The 18,367-nt window shown below is 44.3% G+C and overlaps 1 protein-coding gene across 3 annotated transcripts in view; it reads right to left on the reverse strand.

Annotated features, from left to right (window-relative positions):
- The window catches only part of MAGI2 (membrane associated guanylate kinase, WW and PDZ domain containing 2), a gene marked incomplete at its 3' end in the record, with an annotated part of 1,345,444 nt that overhangs the window by 153,638 nt on the left and 1,173,439 nt on the right, over positions 1-18,367 (reverse strand). For all 3 annotated transcript variants that reach the window (XM_080818052.1, XM_080818051.1, XM_080818053.1), the window contains 2 exons: positions 12,723-12,915; positions 5,930-6,178 (listed from right to left, as the gene is read on the reverse strand). In XM_080818052.1, coding sequence (XP_080674178.1) covers positions 5,930-6,178; positions 12,723-12,915 — 442 coding nt within the window. The remainder of the gene's footprint in view (positions 1-5,929; positions 6,179-12,722; positions 12,916-18,367) is intronic.

Genomic DNA, 18,367 nt, shown 5'->3' on the forward strand with positions numbered 1-18,367 from the left:
TAAACCAATAAAATGTAAGATGAGGCGCTTACTGGTTACTGATACTTAGAGACTTCATTTAGGGAAGGACTTTGTAACCATAAGGCAATAAAAGGAGTGCGCCAGGATGCAGGTGTACCAAGACAGCCAACGCTGGTGGGGTGTGGGGCAGGACCCCCTGGGGGGGGCTTCCTTTTGTCTCCAGCAGTCTCATTCCTTCTATCTTAGTGTGTTACACCAAGGTTATCAGTTCACAAGTGCTGAGTAAATCGCCTTAAAGGAGAGCTGGTTTTGTGTCTTTAAAGTGCTTGCTTCAGATCGCTTCTTAACAGCGGGGCCGCCTTCAAAACATTATCAGACATGAATGCTACGCAGGCTTAAAATGACGGCTTGAGCCAATGAAAAATATGATCCAGGCCTCAGAGGTACCCCAGGCTTTGCACACACAGACAAAATGAACCGAATACCTCATTTCCGTGCTGATTCATGGCATCATATAATTTAGAGCTGGAAGCGGCTGCGAAGACCACCTTTCCTTATTCTTTAGATGAAGGAGCATACGGGATGACCCCTCATGCGTTCGAGGGACACAGCTGGTGGTGGATGGATAAACTGGAGAGAAGCCCCAGCCTCTCGTCCAATGCACTTTGCATGAAACTAAATCTCCTTGTGTCAGGGCAACACTAAAGAAACCTTGGCTTTCTGTTTTAATTCGTATCTTCCCTAAGGTCAGGTGACTATTCAGTGGTTGCATAGTCTAGGGGGTGAGTTTCTTGGGGAAAAATCCTAAACTGCCTCACGGCTTGCCCACTTTTATTTCACTCTTTTTAGGAAGCTATGCTTTAAAATGTCATAAGAAGACCTGCTAGCGAAGCTTTTGAATTTCTAGAATAACCTCTAAACTCCAGACCCCACAGACGTCATCAAAGACTTTGAGGAAAGTCATCAGGGCATTTTACTGAAGGTAACTAACTTGTTCTAGAATGTTGGATTGTGGTGGGCCTGAGGGAAAGTTAACAATGACCAAGTCTGTACTCCAAGCCGTGTCAGAGGAAGCACACATGTGGAAACAGAAAGTTGTAGCACCAGCACCAGCAGTGTGCTCACAAGTGATACACTCGTATCTTTTTTTTTTTTTTTTTTTAATTTTGATGCCTCTGTAAGCCAAGAGCAGCTTGAAGAGTGTGCAGAGCCTTCTGATGTACAAAGTAAGGCCAATGGCCAGGGAGAAGTGTGGGAAGGGGCTCCTTCCTAGGATGGGGACTCTGGCCTGCTGAGGGGGGCTCCCTGAGGGCCCCAGCCCTCACTAGCCACTTAGCCTGCAACAGTGCCTGCCTATGACTTGGCACTCTGGGACAGGTAAGAGCACCCCCACACCTCCAGAATGATCACCAAATCCTCCCCCAGCACCAGTCTCCACCTGCTCATCTCACCTCCTTTCTCATGCACCCCAATATTTGGTGCCAGCCTCACACTCATCCTCCTCAAGAAAGGCTCGGCCCCTGATTCTGCAGCTCCAGAGGCCCCACCCCCACAGAAAACAGAGTCCAGGCTGTTAAGACAAGAGGAACAAAGGCAGGAAGGGTGGGAAAGATGGTTCCCCTGCTGTCCCTAACATGTTCTCCCTTGCAGCTTGTTATGGGCCTGCGTTTCGGTTTACAGACTCCCTGCACAAGCTGCCCCCTTCTACCACTGCTGTCTCAGTGCCCATGTGTGTCTACCCCATAAATGCCAACATAACCTTCCTGACAAATTACAGAAAACCAGGAGACTGAGGGGCACTTTTTTTCATCATTTGTGCCAAAACCCTTCCTGGGAACCTGTGGTAGGAGAGAGGGTTTGAGGCAGGTGGGGGCCAAAGCAAGCACCTACGAGGTCAGGTTATAGCTCTGTGATAAAACCCGGATGTCAGGGCTCCGCCTTGAGCTGGGGCAACCGAAAGACCAACCTGTCAACCCCACTGTGTGTGGCCACCGGGACATCATTATAGAGCAAGCTTGTGCTCCACTCAGAGTCAGAATGTTACCAAGTCTTCTCTCCGCTGTGTACACAGACCTCCGTGACAAGAGAGCTCATCAAAGGCAGGAAATGCCTTGAACTTCCCAAATATACCAAATTTCCAGGTTTTGAGAAGCTTCTAAGGTTGTTTCCAATATTCTATGTTTATCAATAATATGGCAATGGACATGTTTGCATACAAACCTTTGTTAGTATCTTCTTAAGAATTTAAAATTCAATTGCCTATTACAGATTACTCTTAGCCTAAGCTCTGGTCTGTAAGCCATTCTGTTATTCCTTGGATCTAATATTTTTAAAGATACTATTTATTTATTTGAGAGAGAGAGACAGAGACAGAGAAAGAGTGAGGGAGGAGCAGAGGAAGGAGGACGAGCAGACTTCATGCTGAGTAGAGAGCCTGACGTGGGGCTCGATCCCAGGACCCCGAGATCATGACCCGAGCTGAAATCAAGAGTCAGATGCTCAACCGACTGAGCCACCCAGGCGCCCCACCTTGGCACCAATTTTAAGGTCTGAAAAAAAAATTAATATTTTGGACAACGGGATATAAACGCTCAGGAACCTTGCTTATTCCCGCTTTAAATCAGGAAGAATATTCTTGTACCTCAGACAGGGGCTTCTAAGTTCCGTCTGCTACCAAGCAGTATTTGGCCTCCTGGGTTACTGGCTTTGGAAGGAAGCAGTGTGTTCCTTAATTACATTAATGAATATAAAGGGAATTTCTTCTTAATTTTTTGGGAAATAATACTTTGTAAAAAAGACATGAGGCTTAGTAATGAGCCAGACTAAATGCCAGGTATAAATAAGCCAGGAACTCAGCGCCCCAAGTTCTCAACTGGCCGACCGCCTGGCATCCTTGGCAGAGTTCTCTCCTGGACCGAGGAAGCTGTGGGAAGTAACTCCTTTTGTCACCTTCGGGGTGGTGACATTTTCACGTGGGTTCTCCACCTCTCCTGTCTTCTCTGATACAGTCCAGAGAGACATATTATTTGTAGGAGATTCTAAAAGGCACAGCTTCGGGCCTGAATTTTGATGTTTCCGGTGACTTTTCTAGTTTATTGGCTAGTGAATTCTGGGGAGACTTCTAGCCTGAAGCCTCAGCAAAGAAAGACAGACTCAGCTGCACTGGTGTGTCTGCCACTGCTCTCGTCCCTCCCCACTGACCCAGGCTGCGGGGGGTCGGCCGGTGGGGCAGACTGTGCTCCCAGAAGGTCAGCACGTGGACGGGGAGCTGGCCCCTCATTGGCTGCTCTGGGAGAGTGGGGGCTCTGACTCATGCCCGACGGAAGAGACCATCCGAGAAGCGGCAGCTGGCGGAATAGAAAGATAATGCTGGTCTGGACAGCAACAGTGACGTAGTGCTTACTCTGAACCAGAGCTCTTCTGAGCACTTCCCTGTACTCATTCATTTAATCCTCAGAGCAACCTCTCAACATAGATCCTAACCTTATCTTGTCTTTACAGCCAAGGAAACTGAGGCCCAAACAGGTCATGGGACTTCCTCAAGGTCACACAGGTAGGAGACGATGAAGCCCGGCAGTACGATTTTAGCTGGGTCACCTCTCAAAGGTGTTAACAGTGCTCTGTCTGCCAACAAAGAGGCTCAGTAGCGAACCACGATCATGTTCGTGGTCCTTGGGTTCAGGTAAGACATGAAGAGAAAAATGACCCAAGCCCCCAGGAATGATTGTGACTCCCGAGTCCCTGATGGTATCATGCTCTCCAGTCTCACAGAATAAAGGACTTTTGCTATTCTGACGATGGATATGTGACACGAGGAAGGCTCTTTCCCACTCATGAGGTACTTAGCATTTCTCTCCAAAATTAGAGCTCAAAATTATAACAGAAGTTAAGTATGAAACAGCGTCAGGCCCAGAAAGCTTTTAGGTGCCTGCTGCAAATTATATATTGTAAACGCTACAGGCCATCAGTATAATAACTGCTCTTCCCACAGAGCATGGGGGCAACCTGCATTTTGAATGCCTTAAATTGAAAAGAAATAAACATGTGAAAAAAAGAAGGCAGGAAGCATCATGAATACATTTCCACTCTCCAGGGTGATGTAAAATAATACTGTTTTGAAAATGGCTAGAATTATTCTTTTGAGGTCACTCTAATGTCACTTGGTTGGAAGAAAAATTCACATTAATTGTAAGTAGCTGCACCTGTTGTTTTCCAGACCTACTTATGCATGGATTTGATTTGCAATCGAAAAAGCACCTGTGGCTTCTCTATGTGATAAGTGCATGTGTGCACACACACACGCACACACATGCACACACATGCGCGTGCACACCCACACACACACACACAATTCTCTGTGCATTTAGTAATAACACCATCACACTTCAAAGAAACCTGAGACCTTAAATACATGTTGAATGGTTTCCTTGTGGTGGTCTACTTAGAACAGGTACAAGAGATCTCTAAACATTTCCCCCAAGTATAAATGATTGGAACGTTGTTTATATAATGCATGAAAATCTTTAGTCTTATGTCCTTTCAATCTTGGTGACTCTATCGCACTGGGAGAATCCTGCTTTTACCCTATGCTTTAAGATGGGATTTATTCCTTCATCTTATCATGCAGGGAAAGAGAAATGAAATTGTACTTTCAGATGCATGTACTTGCATTTCTGCACATACTCATTGAGGTTCAACACTTCCATGGTTTTCATTCTTGAGTTTGTCAAAGGTAAAGTGAAACGGGGTCATTCTTTCCATTCAGTCCTGGTGGTGTTTTGAGAACATTAACTGTATCATAAAAAGTTCTTATTCATTCTCAATGATTTGGTTCCTTGAGTATTGTTTGACACCCCTCCCTTACCCCACATGCTGGAAACAATCATAGTTATAAGAATTTTAGGACTACCACATGACCTAATTATTTTTTTTGTCTCAGTGCTCTCTATTTTGGTATTTCTATCCATAATATTTTGGGCTAAATCACTTCAACATGGCAAACGAGCAAGTTTTCCTATTGCCTTTACTGTCCTACCACCTGCTGGCAGCCAAGTAACTTCTGGAATATTGATCCTGAAAGGAAAACCAACAAGGAAGACTGAGGGTCTCCAAGATGACCAATTGCAAGAGAAACACAACCTCTGATGATACGTGTTGTACAGACTCACAGATTTGGAGGAGCCCTTGGTGAAGTCCCGTACAACCCCCCCATCCACTACTACCAGCCTAGGACAAGGTTCCAGGATGTTGGCACCCCTAGGACAGTTTTCATGACCTCCTGATGCTGTCTCAGGCTTCCACTCTTGCTCTCTTCCCCCGAGTTCATTTTGTACAAGAACGGACTTAAAAAGCATAGGTATATATAATACTTATAATATAAATAATATAAATAGTATAAATACTTAAAAATATATGTACTTATAAGTTCCTTCCATGGTTCCCATGGACTTAGACTATATTCCAGATTTCTTCCCGTGGGCATGTGAAGCCCCGTGCAGCCTGGCTCTTGCCTAGGCCTCTTAGGCTCATGTCGCTCTCACATTCATTCTGTCATCGCTACACTGGGCTTCTGTAGAGCTCTTGAACACTGAGCTCCTTCCTCAACTGCTCTCCCCCCAGATCCTTTGCATATCTGGTTGCATCCTATCAAGCAGGAAGGAGCTCCTCTCACACCAATACTCTCACACTACTCAGTTTTATTTTCTTCCCACTATAATAGGAACAAAGAGCTTTTATGGGGGTTGTGGGGTCAGGGGGGCATTAGATGTGAACTTGCATTCTTTCTGAACTGAAGGTTCAGCAATGTTTGCTAATCCTCTATTAAATTATATTATTTTTTCCCATAGCCAAAAGCTTCTGGTTCCCCAAGGTGCCTACAATGGTCTTCTGATCCACACGTCCAGTATCCCTACCAAGAACAGATGAGCCCAAGACCCCTTATTCAAAGGCAAGCAAAGCCATCACTTACTGATAGTGGATCCGGACTCAGGTCTGTTCAGGGAGCTGATGATGACAAAGCCGAAGCCTTCGTTCTCCTTGCGGTGAATGACCACATCGCTGGTCTGCAGACTGTGGGAGGCGAAGCCTTCAGGCGGAGAGGCATTGCTACTGGGGGCAGCGTGGTTGCTGTTGGTGTAGGTGGCGTAGTCACTGCGCGGAGAGCTGTGGTGGGTTGACACGGAGCCTGGACTCCTCCCGTTCTCTGGGCAGGGCTCCCCTGCAAAACACAGCATGCCCAGGCGCTCGGTTTCGTAACAAGGGTCTTGATGAATGCCTCTGTGTACTAGATGCAGTTCTAGACATTAGCATCATGACAAGACTGGCTGACTGGCTTCTAGTCCCCATGAGTGCAGAATATTTGAAGGGCTACAAACCTAGCTACAGAGCACCCAGGTCTAAGCCCCATTCCATTCTTCACAGTAAACATAGCTAAACCCTCATCGGCTTCCTCTGTGCTGCTACTAGTTTATATTTTCCTCTTGTTAAATCTGCAACACTCCACCCTCCACCCCCCCCTGCCCAGGACAACACCTGGTTTTAGATATTGAGCTTTCTTTTTTTTTTTTTTAAACATATATTTATTCATTTGAGAGAGAGAGAGGTGAGGAAGGGGCAGAGGGAGGGGCAGAGGCAGAGGGAGAGGGAGAGGGGAAGCAGACTCCTCGCTGAGCGTGGAGCCCCACACAAGCCTCCATCTCACGATCTGACCCTGAGATCATGGCCTGAACCAAAAGCAAGAGTCAGACGCTGACGTGAGCTACCCAGGAACCCCTAGATACTGAGCTTCTTAGTTTCATAATAATAACTGATTAAAGATTACAAAACAGGAGGGCAGTATCTTAAACTGCATTGTGCACAGGATTACTTAAAGAATTTGTGAAGACTGTATCTTCAGGGTCCACGCGTGGAAAGTGTTTTTTTTTTTTTTTAAGGATTTTATTTATATCTTTGACAGAGATCACAAGTTAGGCAGAGAGGCAGGCAGAGAGAGAGGGGGAAGCAGGCTCCCCGCTGAGCAGAGAGCCTGATGTGGGGCTCGATCTCAGGACCCTGGGATCATGACCTGAGCCGAAGCTTTAACCCACTGAGGCACCCAGGTGCCCCTGGAAAGTGTTTTTAGTAGATTTAGGAAGACTGGGCACGGGAGAGAGAAACCCAGTAAGAGTTCTAGGCCACCATTGAGCAATGCTTCTGGAGGGGTACGGTTAGTGGGGCTAACAGCCCAGGATGTCCATGTAAAGGGACCCATCATAATCACAGTTTTATTTAATTTTGTGATACTCTGTTAGTCTAGAGGCATTAATTCACTCCATGTAGGTGGAAAACATCTTTCTTAAAGGATCCTTCTTTTATTTACTTACTCTAGGATTAAATCTAACAATGATGTCAGGCCCAGGGGATGAAGAGTTTTGAATTTCTGAACGAGGTGTGGGTGGCATTGCTCATTTTTGTGCTGTATTATTTCAAAATATTCTCTATTATTAGCCAGATAATCCAAACCAATACTTCCATGAGAAAACAAGCTTATTTACGGGAAGAAATGATAGAAAGTTGGCAGCCAAGAGAAGCTGCTTTTTAAAAATGAAAGCTCATCTGTTATTGATAAAGAATTTTGTCATTTTAACTTAATACTTAGGTTTGGGTGTTCTGATTAAAAGAACTGAAGCGGGCACCTAAAATACTGTATCTAGAAATAGGACTGTTTCATCTCATCTTACAGTTTTATTAGTTTGCTCAAAAGATGTTTCTGGAACAGAGAAATAGTGAGAAGGAAGGTAACCACAAATAATGACTCTTTTTTGGGTCTTTAGATATGGCCTCCCATTTAGAGCTCTGGTAGGTGTCTCGTACGGCAAGTTAAAAATAATTAGCAAGGGACGCCTGGGTGGCTCAGTTGGTTAAGCAGCTGCCTTCGGCTCAGGTCATGATCCCAGCGTCCTGGGATCGAGTCCCACATCGGGCTCCTTGCTCCGCAGGGAGCCTGCTTCTCCCTCTGCCACTCTGTCTGCCTGTGCTCACTCTCTCTCTCTTTCTCTGACAAATAAATAAATAAAATCTTAAAAAAAAAAAAAAAAAAAAAAATTAGCAAAAGTCCCAACGAAGGCTCTTAACTTGATAAACTGCAATTCCATTCTGAAATGAAAAATCATTTCATTTCAAACATCAAAAACCATTTCAAAAATCAGGGAGAAAGAACACAGACTACAAGAGAATTTTTGTTCTACTGATATGTAGAGGAAAAAGGAACGGCATTTATTCGTACACTCAGATTAAAAAAGTCTTACAAAAATGTATTCATTTCTTGTTTGTAGTAGCAGAATAAGATCCAGGCTGCTGCTTATTATCATTTGATAAATTTGAATTTTTCAGGAATATTTAATTAATCAGGTTTTAATTAAAGAAGACAAATGGATGCTTTTCATCTGTAAGAAATGTACTGAGGTGAGAAAAGAAAAAAATGCCAATGTCAAAGCCTTTCCCTCTTTTCTACCAGAATTTAAAACTACTCGTAAAATGTCCCCTCCCCGCTAGAAAATATTCAAAGACAAGCTGTTATGGTCTTGGTGAAGCACATGTCCTTTATCAGTCCTTGCGCGAGTTGGAAATAAAGTGATTAGAGATAGTCAGGAGGAAGAAAAACAAACAATTATTAGGCTGCAACATTAAATTGAAAATCTCCCCGAGTTATTGGACCAAATCAGTAACTAAATGTCATAGGCAGTGACAAGAGAGATCTCATTTTCTGGCTGTCATATTTTAGGGGGTTGAGGGCTGTGCCTGTCAGTAAAGTGGCAACAAAGGAAAATGATCTGTCTTTGCAATAAGTGTCTGGAGCAGCTCTCCCTCAGGTTCTAGAGGTTTCCCCGAAAGAACGTCACTGACTATTCAATGTGAATGGTGCCTGGGGTTAGGGGAAGAGGGCAAAACAGTAAAAAGAATACCGTTCTATTCTTTCGACTTTGCTTTCCACCTCTAGAACAAAGTTCTTCATCTTTTTAAATTTTTTTAATTTAGTTTAATTTTTTCAGTGTCCCAAGATTCATTGTTTATGCACCACACCCAGTGCTCCATGCAATATGTGCCCTCCTTAATACCCACCACCAGCCTCACCCAACCCCCCCCCCCATCCTCTCCCTTCCAAAACCCTCAGTCTGTTTCTCAGAGCGCACAGTCTCTCATGGTTCGTCTCCTTCTCCGATTTCCCCCAACTCACTTTTCCTTTCCTTCTCCTAATAAGGGAGTGGGGCATGCCAGCCCCGGCTGGAGTGTCCACATGCAGTGTACAACCTCATGGGGCCTGACGGAGCAGGGGGCAGCCCACAGGCTGGGTCCCCACCAAAGCGAGGGGCTGACCTGCCTGCGAGGCCTCTGAGTGGGTGTACTCCTGGTCTAGACTCCTCAAAGCAGACAACTTATTTGAACGGGTGACATGCTCACAGACAAAGAAGAAGGGAACATGTTTGGAATTGACAAAAAGTCTAGTAACCAGGACTGGGGGATGCAGGGGCACCCTTTCAGCCAGCTGCCAAGAAAGCCTTCTCTTTCTCGGCATTAAGCCGAGAATGAGACTCTCCCTTAGATATGAGAGAAAGTACTGATGGATAGCTTTCAGACGGACTCTAACGTGTTTTGATTAAGTCACAAAATGTTCTTTCACATCAATTCTAGATTGACACATGAGGAAATTCCTCAGAGATACCCTTCTCTCAGATGAATAGTGTGTATTCAAAATAATATGTCATTAGGTTGAACGTCTCAAAGCTGAGCTACTAAATATATAAATATTTATACTTCAGTGTAATAATTAAAGCCACTCTTCTACTATCCTTGGGGAAAAAAACAGCTAAACACTGGAGTTGGTGCCGTGGGTAAAACATCTCTCAAAACTAGTTTATTTTTTAAATTAAGAAAAAGGTTTTTTAAAAGATTTTTCATTTATTTTCTGGGAGAGAGAGTGAGTGTGTGTGGGAGAAAGAGCAATTGTGGGGAGAGAGGGAGAGGAAGAGGGAGAAGCAGACTCCTTGCTGAGCAGGGACCCTGACGCGGTGCTCGATCCCAGAATCTTGGGTTCATGATCTGAGCCAAAGGCAGGTGCTTAACTGACTGAGCCACCCAGGCGCCCCTCAAAACTAGTTTAAAGTGCAAGACCTGTGCTATAATTATCTCGTAAATAAAATTAAATGTATTATGGGATGTTTCCTTCCTTTACTCCACACTTTCTCCTTTTTGAGGATCTAGCTTGTCACAGTCTCATTGAAAACTTCGCCTTTCTATCCTTAGCATGCACACTTTTAAAATATTTTAATATTTGCAGAAGCTTCTGCGTTACTTTAGTTTTTACCTGATGTAACTAACTAGGCATTATCTCTCCTAATACATGTGCTTTTCTCTCTTTCTCTTGAGCGTTGGAAGCCAGTGCCTGGTGCCTTCTGAGGAGGGACAGGACATTTGCACAAGCTGAGGCAAGCATAAGGCTGAAGGCTTTAACCTCTGTGAGCGCCGCCCCCCCTTCTTCCCAGCTCCTGATACCGCTTCTCTGTGTAAGAAGGTGGTGGCAACTTTGTCCCTCTTCTCACATATCTTCTGTCTCTTCACAAGCTGATTGCTCACTTCCTTCAGCTTTGAACCATCTCATTGTAAATCAGGCTCACACCTCCCACTGCCTTTGCTTGGGAAAGCATAATAATAATGATAACAGTCCTTGAAAAGGCATCTTCGCTGTCATATCCACTTGTGGCTGTCCTTTCTCGCTGTTGGAGAAACAGCAGCTAAGAAGAAAAGCTGTCTTCCTATGCCTTTAAAAAATCTGTTCCATCCTATTTCTAGGCATTTACTTTACTATCAAAGTATCCTTTCCTGAACTTAATCATTTTCAATACTGATGAAGCTTTCAAGGAAGAGTGAGCTGAATTAACTTGGAAACTCTCCTGGTGTGAACGAGCAGTCTGCAGTCGAACGTTTTCAAAAATTAAATGCACTTGAAATGCACTCGAAAACCTAAATGAGTAAAGTTGGTAAGAACTGCAGCAAAGAGCATCTTCACAAAAGTCACATGATCCACAAATTGCAAGAATACATTTTTGCAGCATTTGGCATGCACTCCAATAGCGTGGGTTGATTAAAACAAAATTTAATTGGCAATAATCAGCTGGTGACAAGGGGAGCATGAAATTATGTTGGTGCACTTGGTTTTGCACCTTGCAGTATATTTCCTTGTAAATCAGGTATCTTTTTAATTTATCTGTGGGTTACAGAACATACAGCACGGCAAACTTTTTATTAAAAATCACTCTTAGGGAGAGAGACTGTTAAATGTTAACCAAGCAAACACTGTCTTCCTCCTGGCATCTTGCCCAAGGATAAGGCATGATTCAAGGTGTTTTACTTCTTTGGGTCAAGTGGTTTGTCATGAATTTCTGAAGATGAATGGCACTTCTTAGCAAAACCTCCACACGATACAAGATATATAGTAGTCTGTACTGGTGAGGGCTGACAATTCTTCTGACTTGCCCTTTTAAACGACTGCCCTTGATCAAAGTCTAGTTTCTAGAAGACTCGAATAGAAAAGGGCTTTTAGTTCCATTAATAAGTCTTATCTTCCCTAGTCACTCACAGCCTGTGATTAGCCAGTGGCACCCAACCCCCCAACTATTTTTTTTTTTTTATTCAGATGCCTTATAATAATAACACAGGGAAGACTACTTGAGTGACATTTGCTAAGGGTTGGTCTCACGTCTTTGAATTCCTTGGGGGTGGGATGGGAGGGGGCTTGAAGGTGGGATAAAGCCAGAAGCACAGGTGGCGGGGGTGGGGGTGGGGGGCGGCGGCAAGAGCCTCTGCATTATCACTGATTCACTGCAGACTCCTGGGTGAGCTACCCAACCTCTGGGCCTTGGTTTCCTTTTCTGTAACACGTGGGAGCTCCTGCAGCTGAGGTCTATCCTAATCTGTATGAGGAGACCCAGGGGGCTGAGCAGAGAGGCCAGCAGCCAGGAGAGCAGCAGGTAATTCACAGGGCCAAGCCCTGGCAGCTGGGGACCCTACTGCTTACGTTACTGAGTGCTTAGATTATGAAAAATGATTGATTTTTGTAACAGACATAGTCATAGAAATATAAACCGTTTTGGGGGATTGAGATGGTGGAGAGAGATAAACTAAATCATATTAGGACTGTGAAGACTGACTTAAAAGTGAAGTCTTTGGTGGATTCTTTCACGATGCTAGGAAATGGCTGTAAAGGGAATAATTACTTCTAATTTACCGGTTCCATAAGCTTGGAGTTAAACGAATTGTGTTTTCTCAGAGTGACATACAGCTGTATTTTTGTCATAGTTTTATTGTTACCTTTTATCAGGCTCTACTTTGGAGGCTAATTTTCCATCCTAGTTGCCTTATCATGGTTTGTAAACACAATGAGGAACATTTTCCAAAGCTGTATTTTCCACTACCATAATGTTCCTCTTACAACTAGCATCCACCAAAGAGCAAAGAGCATGCACATTTTAAATTAGCCCCAGGCTTTGCTAGAAATTTTTAATGACTGAGCTGAAAAGGTAGGGCTGAGAGACTGCTTGGAATTACAGCGGGGTGAAAATCTGCCCTTTCAAAATCATGGTCACATGGGGAAGATCTAGGTTGACTTTTGTCCTTGTATAATATAGGAATTGGTTTAAAATTTTGTTCTCCCTGTCCTTACCATGTCCCACAAAAGCATTTCACCACCCGACCCCCAAGCCTCCCTGCTGGCTTGAGCCACACACCTCCACATAGCACCTTCCTTCTCACAGTGAGGTTGACCTGCCCGTTTCGGGCTGCGTGGTGCATCAGGTCGATGACATAGCGGTGGGTCTTGCCAGCCACTGGAATCCCGTCGACATAGACAAGCTCGTCTCCTGGGTGTAGGCGGCCGTCTCTGTCGGCTGAACCCATGGCAATGACGGCGCCAATCAAAATCTAGAGAAATGTAAGAAGGAAAGCATATTTACATTTCAACTATTTTTGCTCACATATACGTAATTTCTTTATGTAAATATAGTTATAGATAATATTAAAATTTCCTTATATATAAATCTAATTATACACAATGAGATCATATATAGATATAATTTCTTTATATGTATGTATGACTTGGGGGAAGGTTTTATTCCCACATTCTACCCCTTACTCCAAACCTGAGCATGTACTTGAAAAATGAAAAATGAGGGGCCTTTCCCACTCTTCCAGGGTGCTAACTCCTTTTAGAGAAATGAACGTTTTGAACTCGCTGCTGATGGCCACGAGGTCTGGGGGACACTTGCTTCCTGGCACACCAGTTATCACCCTTAAGGAAAATTCTAACCCCAAATGTTCTGATGTTATTGGCCACTGGGCATGTAATGAGCTGGGGACTGAATCTTGGCTCCACTTCTTATTTGTGGGGCCTTGGGCGAATCTTAACCTCTGTGAGCCTCAGTTTCTTCATCTGCAAAATGGGGAAATAAAATCATGGGAGCTGCTTTATGGACTTATTGAAAGAACTGAATGAAATAATGCATGTAAAGCATTTAACTTTGCTCATGGCACATAGTGAGAGCTCAAAAAATGTCAGGGGAATCTAGGGGCTGCATATTATGAAACTGATAACGATTCAATTTTTTTTTTTTTTTTTAACTTTGCTTTGCCTTGCAAGGCTGGAGGTAAGGAAAAAATAAAATAAAATGAAGTAAAACTCCCAGTTGGCTCTTCAGGCCAGGTGACTTTTAAAAAGCCTCAGTCAAACCTCCTCCTGATTTTTGCTCTATTCCTTTGAATATTTCCTTGGAGCACTGTCCTTTGTGTAAAGGACATTCCCAGTTCTGCCTGTCCCCTGAAATGCTTCTGAAATGTTTAGGTGACTCTCATGCCAAGAAATGAGGAAGAACACATCTGGGAAATGTGTGTGTGTTAATTCCCTGAACCAGGGACTGTAAGGAAAGACATAACATAAGGCTTCCCACTTTCCGTTAGAAACACTCAGATTAGTGTCCATTAATGAGGCTTTTTTTTTCTTTCTCAGAGAAAAAAACAATGGCACTAAATATTTTAGTTTCACTGTTTAACCTACAATTTTTCCAACACATGGGCAATGGCCATCCGATTTCTTTCGCCAAGTGGCTTAGCTATAGAGCATCTGAAGTCAGTTGTTACTCTTACCCTGATAGTATTACAGAGGCTATCCTCTAAGTTTTAATTCTTTATAAAAGGATCCCTTGCTCACAGATGGATTTCTTTCAGGCACAATGATTTCCTTCAAACTCTGGATCTGTGGATCCCAGCTCATTTGCAGAGCTGCCCCCTCGTGATCGCGGGCTTATGTGTCTCAGGTGTGACAACAGACTGATTCATACGTGGTCACACTGCTCGGTGTGGCCTGTCAACATGGCAACTTGATGTGAATGCCCAGGACTTCTCAGGTATATGCAGAATTAGAGGATAGAGAGTGCTCTGTTTTCCTGAAGACCTCATAGCCTTGGCCCACTGAACAGCTTTCTTTATCCACAGGAATGACAATTCTTGATGACTACACCTACTTTGTCTCTATTCCTGGGGGTGGGCTGGGGTTCGATTTGCTTCCACACAATATCGGTGCTCTGAGGAGTGGTTCATTATTGCTATCACAAGGAAAACCTCCCATATCCTGCCTTAGATTAGCTGTACAGTGTGGTTCTTTCCCTGCAACGCTCCACTCCCATTTCCTACAGGACAGCGGCTGGGTCTGCTTCTGACATTCTCCGTTTCTCTTATTGTCATGCCAACCTGAATTTATGAGCTTCTTTCTAAAGATGTTCCAATCTCTTCTTCAAAAGACTGAACCCGCTAAGGAGCCCTTCAAAGATTTGCTAAGTGCTTTGTGTGAAAGCCAGTTAAAATGAATGTTTATGTTTCTCCACTGCCCCATGAAAAGCTGCATGTAGCTGGGTTAGTCCCCCAAAATGCTTCAACCTTTAGACTTCCTATGTGCTTTAGTGAGAGAGTTTATAGCTAGTTACAGAGAAGAAAATGGCTCGTGAGCGTCTTGGCCGGTTAATTATCAACTTGAAGCTATAGTTCTGACTCTCACTGAGAAGAGTGAACCAAAATATAGGTCACATTTGAGAACGGCATGGATGCAGTTTGGCCCTCTACAAAAATAGCAAAAACAAAATTTCACTAAGGAAAAAAACCCAAAAAGACAAAACACCACCCCCTGCCCCTGGCCCCAAATTTCACTTTCGAAAATTCCCATTCCTCCCTTGCTGTAAGCAGGCAGCAAAGATATGCAGATGCTCTCGAAGTTATCGTCTTTGTTATTAGGTGACACTAGTTCTAGTACCACCTAAACTAGTTTCACTCAGTTAAAGAAAAATCCCAGTAAAACATCTGCTTTTCTGCTGCATTGCTGTGATAGGAGTACTAATTAATTTATCTATTCAGCATATATTAATTGAACCCACGGGTACTTTTGGGTGTTAGGAATTCATCTGTGAACAAGAAATACAGATCCCTGCCCTTAGAAAACTCCTAGTCTAGTGGTCAGACAATAATGAGTGTAGTCAGTTCTGTTGTATGCTAGCAGGCATGCACCGCGGAAAAAAGGGAGCGAGGCGGGTGGCGGGTGGGGGTCAGTCACGTGACCCGAGGCCGTGCGAGAGCTGGTTAGAGGAGGCACCGTTGAGAAGCTGACATTTGAGCAAAGACTGAAGTTCCCCTGACACACTTTTTTAAAAGTGGAAGCTTTACTCTTTGAAATTCTGTTCATTTGATCAAATCTCATGTGCTTATTTCCAATAAGTGGTATATTCAGCAGAGTACCCCAGTTTCTTATACAGTGTTACACAATGCCGGTATGTATAGACATTATTATGTAATGACATTAATAATCCATCCTCTACCTTGTTTCGAACAAAAGTTGACATAACTATTAAATGGGACTGAACTGAGCCCCGAGTGGTGGCCTGTGGTGGCCTGTAGCAGGCACCGAGCTGCGTGCCCATTAGCCATATGCAGCAGCTGCATTTGCTGAATTCATCAGGACCCGTGGTCTCCGCTGGGAAGAGGCTCACCGCGCATGCTCCCTTCCAGCTCTCACGTAGCTTTCCTACCTTAGGCTTTGGCCATTTTGCCCCCTCATGCATTGTATTTCACTGTAGCTGCAGAGCTAATTTTATGTATCTTCTCTTTTTAGGAAAAACAACAACAACAACACCTCCCTCCCCCCTCCTTTTAATTCGAGTATGCCTTGTATGCTCCAGTTATTCTATGAGTTTAGTTCCTGCCTGCCACGGTCCCCGCAGAGATGAGACGGTCCTTGGTTCCTTGTTGCAACTCCTACTGCCTTTTCAATGCATATACACTCTCCTGTTCGCTTAAAGTATGGCGAACATGCCTCAGGACATCTGATCCTTTAAGCCAGGAGTTCTAATGCTTTAGGGCACAAGTGAACCACCTGGTGAGCTTATTAAAACACAGAGTTGGGGGACGCCTGGGTGGCTCAGTTGGTTAAGCAGCTGCCTTCGGCTCAGGTCATGATCCCAGCGTCCTGGGATCGAGTCCCACATCGGGCTCCTTGCTTGGCAGGGAGCCTGCTTCTCCCTCTGCCTCTGCCTGTGCTCGCTCTCTCTCTCTGACAAATAAGTAAATAAAATCTTAAAAAAAAAAAAAAAGCATTTAAAACACAGCATTGGGAACTACACCCCCCCCCCCCAAGAGTGTGATACTGCAGGTCTGGGGTGGAACCCGAGAGTCCACATGTTTGACAAGCTCCCTGGAGAGGTGGGAAGCTTCAGTCTGTGGCCCTAGCACCCTCTGAGTAGCAAGTCCTGAGTATTCACACTTGGTCCAATGGCCACAGGATCTGTGGTCCTCACTGGTCACCTTCTAAGTCCCCTGAAGGACTCTCCTGCTGGTGCCTGGCCTGAGCTCTCTGACCCACCACGCCTGTCACTTTGCAGGTCTGTTGGGGGACACTTTCCACCCCCCAATCCCTCCCAAGTGCATGGTCTGGGCTCTCTGACCCATCAGGCTACATATCCCTTCCGGTCTTGCTGACCCTGGGCTACACTGGCCACTGAGCCTTCCCGCCAACGCTGGCCTCGCTCCACACGCACCTCCCTCTAGACTCACTGGATTCTTAAGCCTGTGTAGACCCACTCATCAGTTTGTTCATCGCTCTTGGAGAAGTTCTTTATCTTGTCCTTGCTGCTTTGGCCTTGAAGGAAGAACTTTGTGGCAAAACAGCTAGAAAAAGCCTGCTGCTCCCTGACTCCCGGAACAACGGATCATGGCCTTAGCTTTTCAACCGCCTTCTCAAAAAACGAAAAGAATCACAATGACCACAACTCTGTCTCATAGGCTGGGAAGGCATGGAACAAAACAGAGTATTTGATATGAAATACTAGCAATTCACACTTAAGGGGCTAGTACCCCAGTCAGCCAGGGGAAAAAGCTAACACAAAAAAAGGAAAACCAAAATCATATGTGCAAGCCTTTTAATTCCTTTAATTCTTTCCGGCTCTACCTAATGCAAGTCCAACCCTGTTAGGTCTGAGCTACAATAATTATGGCCTGGGACAACTTAACAGGGTGGCAAGCCGATTTCAGGCTCTTGCCTTCTGAAACTTCCCCGCCAGTTTGCACAGACTCGCCGACCAAGAAATGTGTCTATCGTTACCTCTTCTTTCTATGAACGGTTTTTCTCCATTGCAGCATTTTCTAAATCTTTCTACCTTGATGCCTTCCCATCTCTTTTCAGCTCACAGCTGGAAATCCCATTTTTGTTCCTTTCTGGCCATTTTTCATTTCTTTCTATTTCTATTGTTATTTAACTGTGAAAAGTATTTCCTCTGGTAGGAAAAATGCCCGTATGCTTTGTTGGAGCTGGAGTCCCGCTGTTCATTATTTGCCGAAAGCTATGTTGTCATGTTTAAAGCGCACCCTGAGATGTCAGTACCATTTCGTATATATGGAGGCAGAAACCTGTTTGATGTAATTTATGAGACTTCCTGTGGTTGGGGACCAAGTTGCCTCATGAGACTCTCCCTTTGTAGCACATCAGCAATTAAATGAGGCCAGCACATTTTGTTTATATATTATCTCTGGGCTTACGACGGAGGAAAGCAGGAAGGAAAGGCTCATGGGAGGTCTTTACAGTAGGCTCACTCTTCCTGACATGGTCTTTCTGAGGTGCAACGTTCTGGTCTTCAAGGCATTACTTCCTGCCTTTGCTTGCTTTAGGAAGATTTAGGCTTCTACTTAAATGGCTTAAGTGTCCAAATTGTAACTTGCAGACTGTGTGTGTCTTAAATCATTCAAATGAAAGAATAAACCAGAATAAGTCTAAACAAACACAACAGGTATAACCAACAATCCATGTAATCTGAAGAGGCTTATCAGAGATACTGGATGCCTG

The sequence above is a fragment of the Martes martes genome, assembly GCF_963455335.1.
Source record: "Martes martes genome assembly, chromosome: 11".
NCBI classification, from domain to species: domain Eukaryota; kingdom Metazoa; phylum Chordata; class Mammalia; order Carnivora; family Mustelidae; genus Martes; species Martes martes.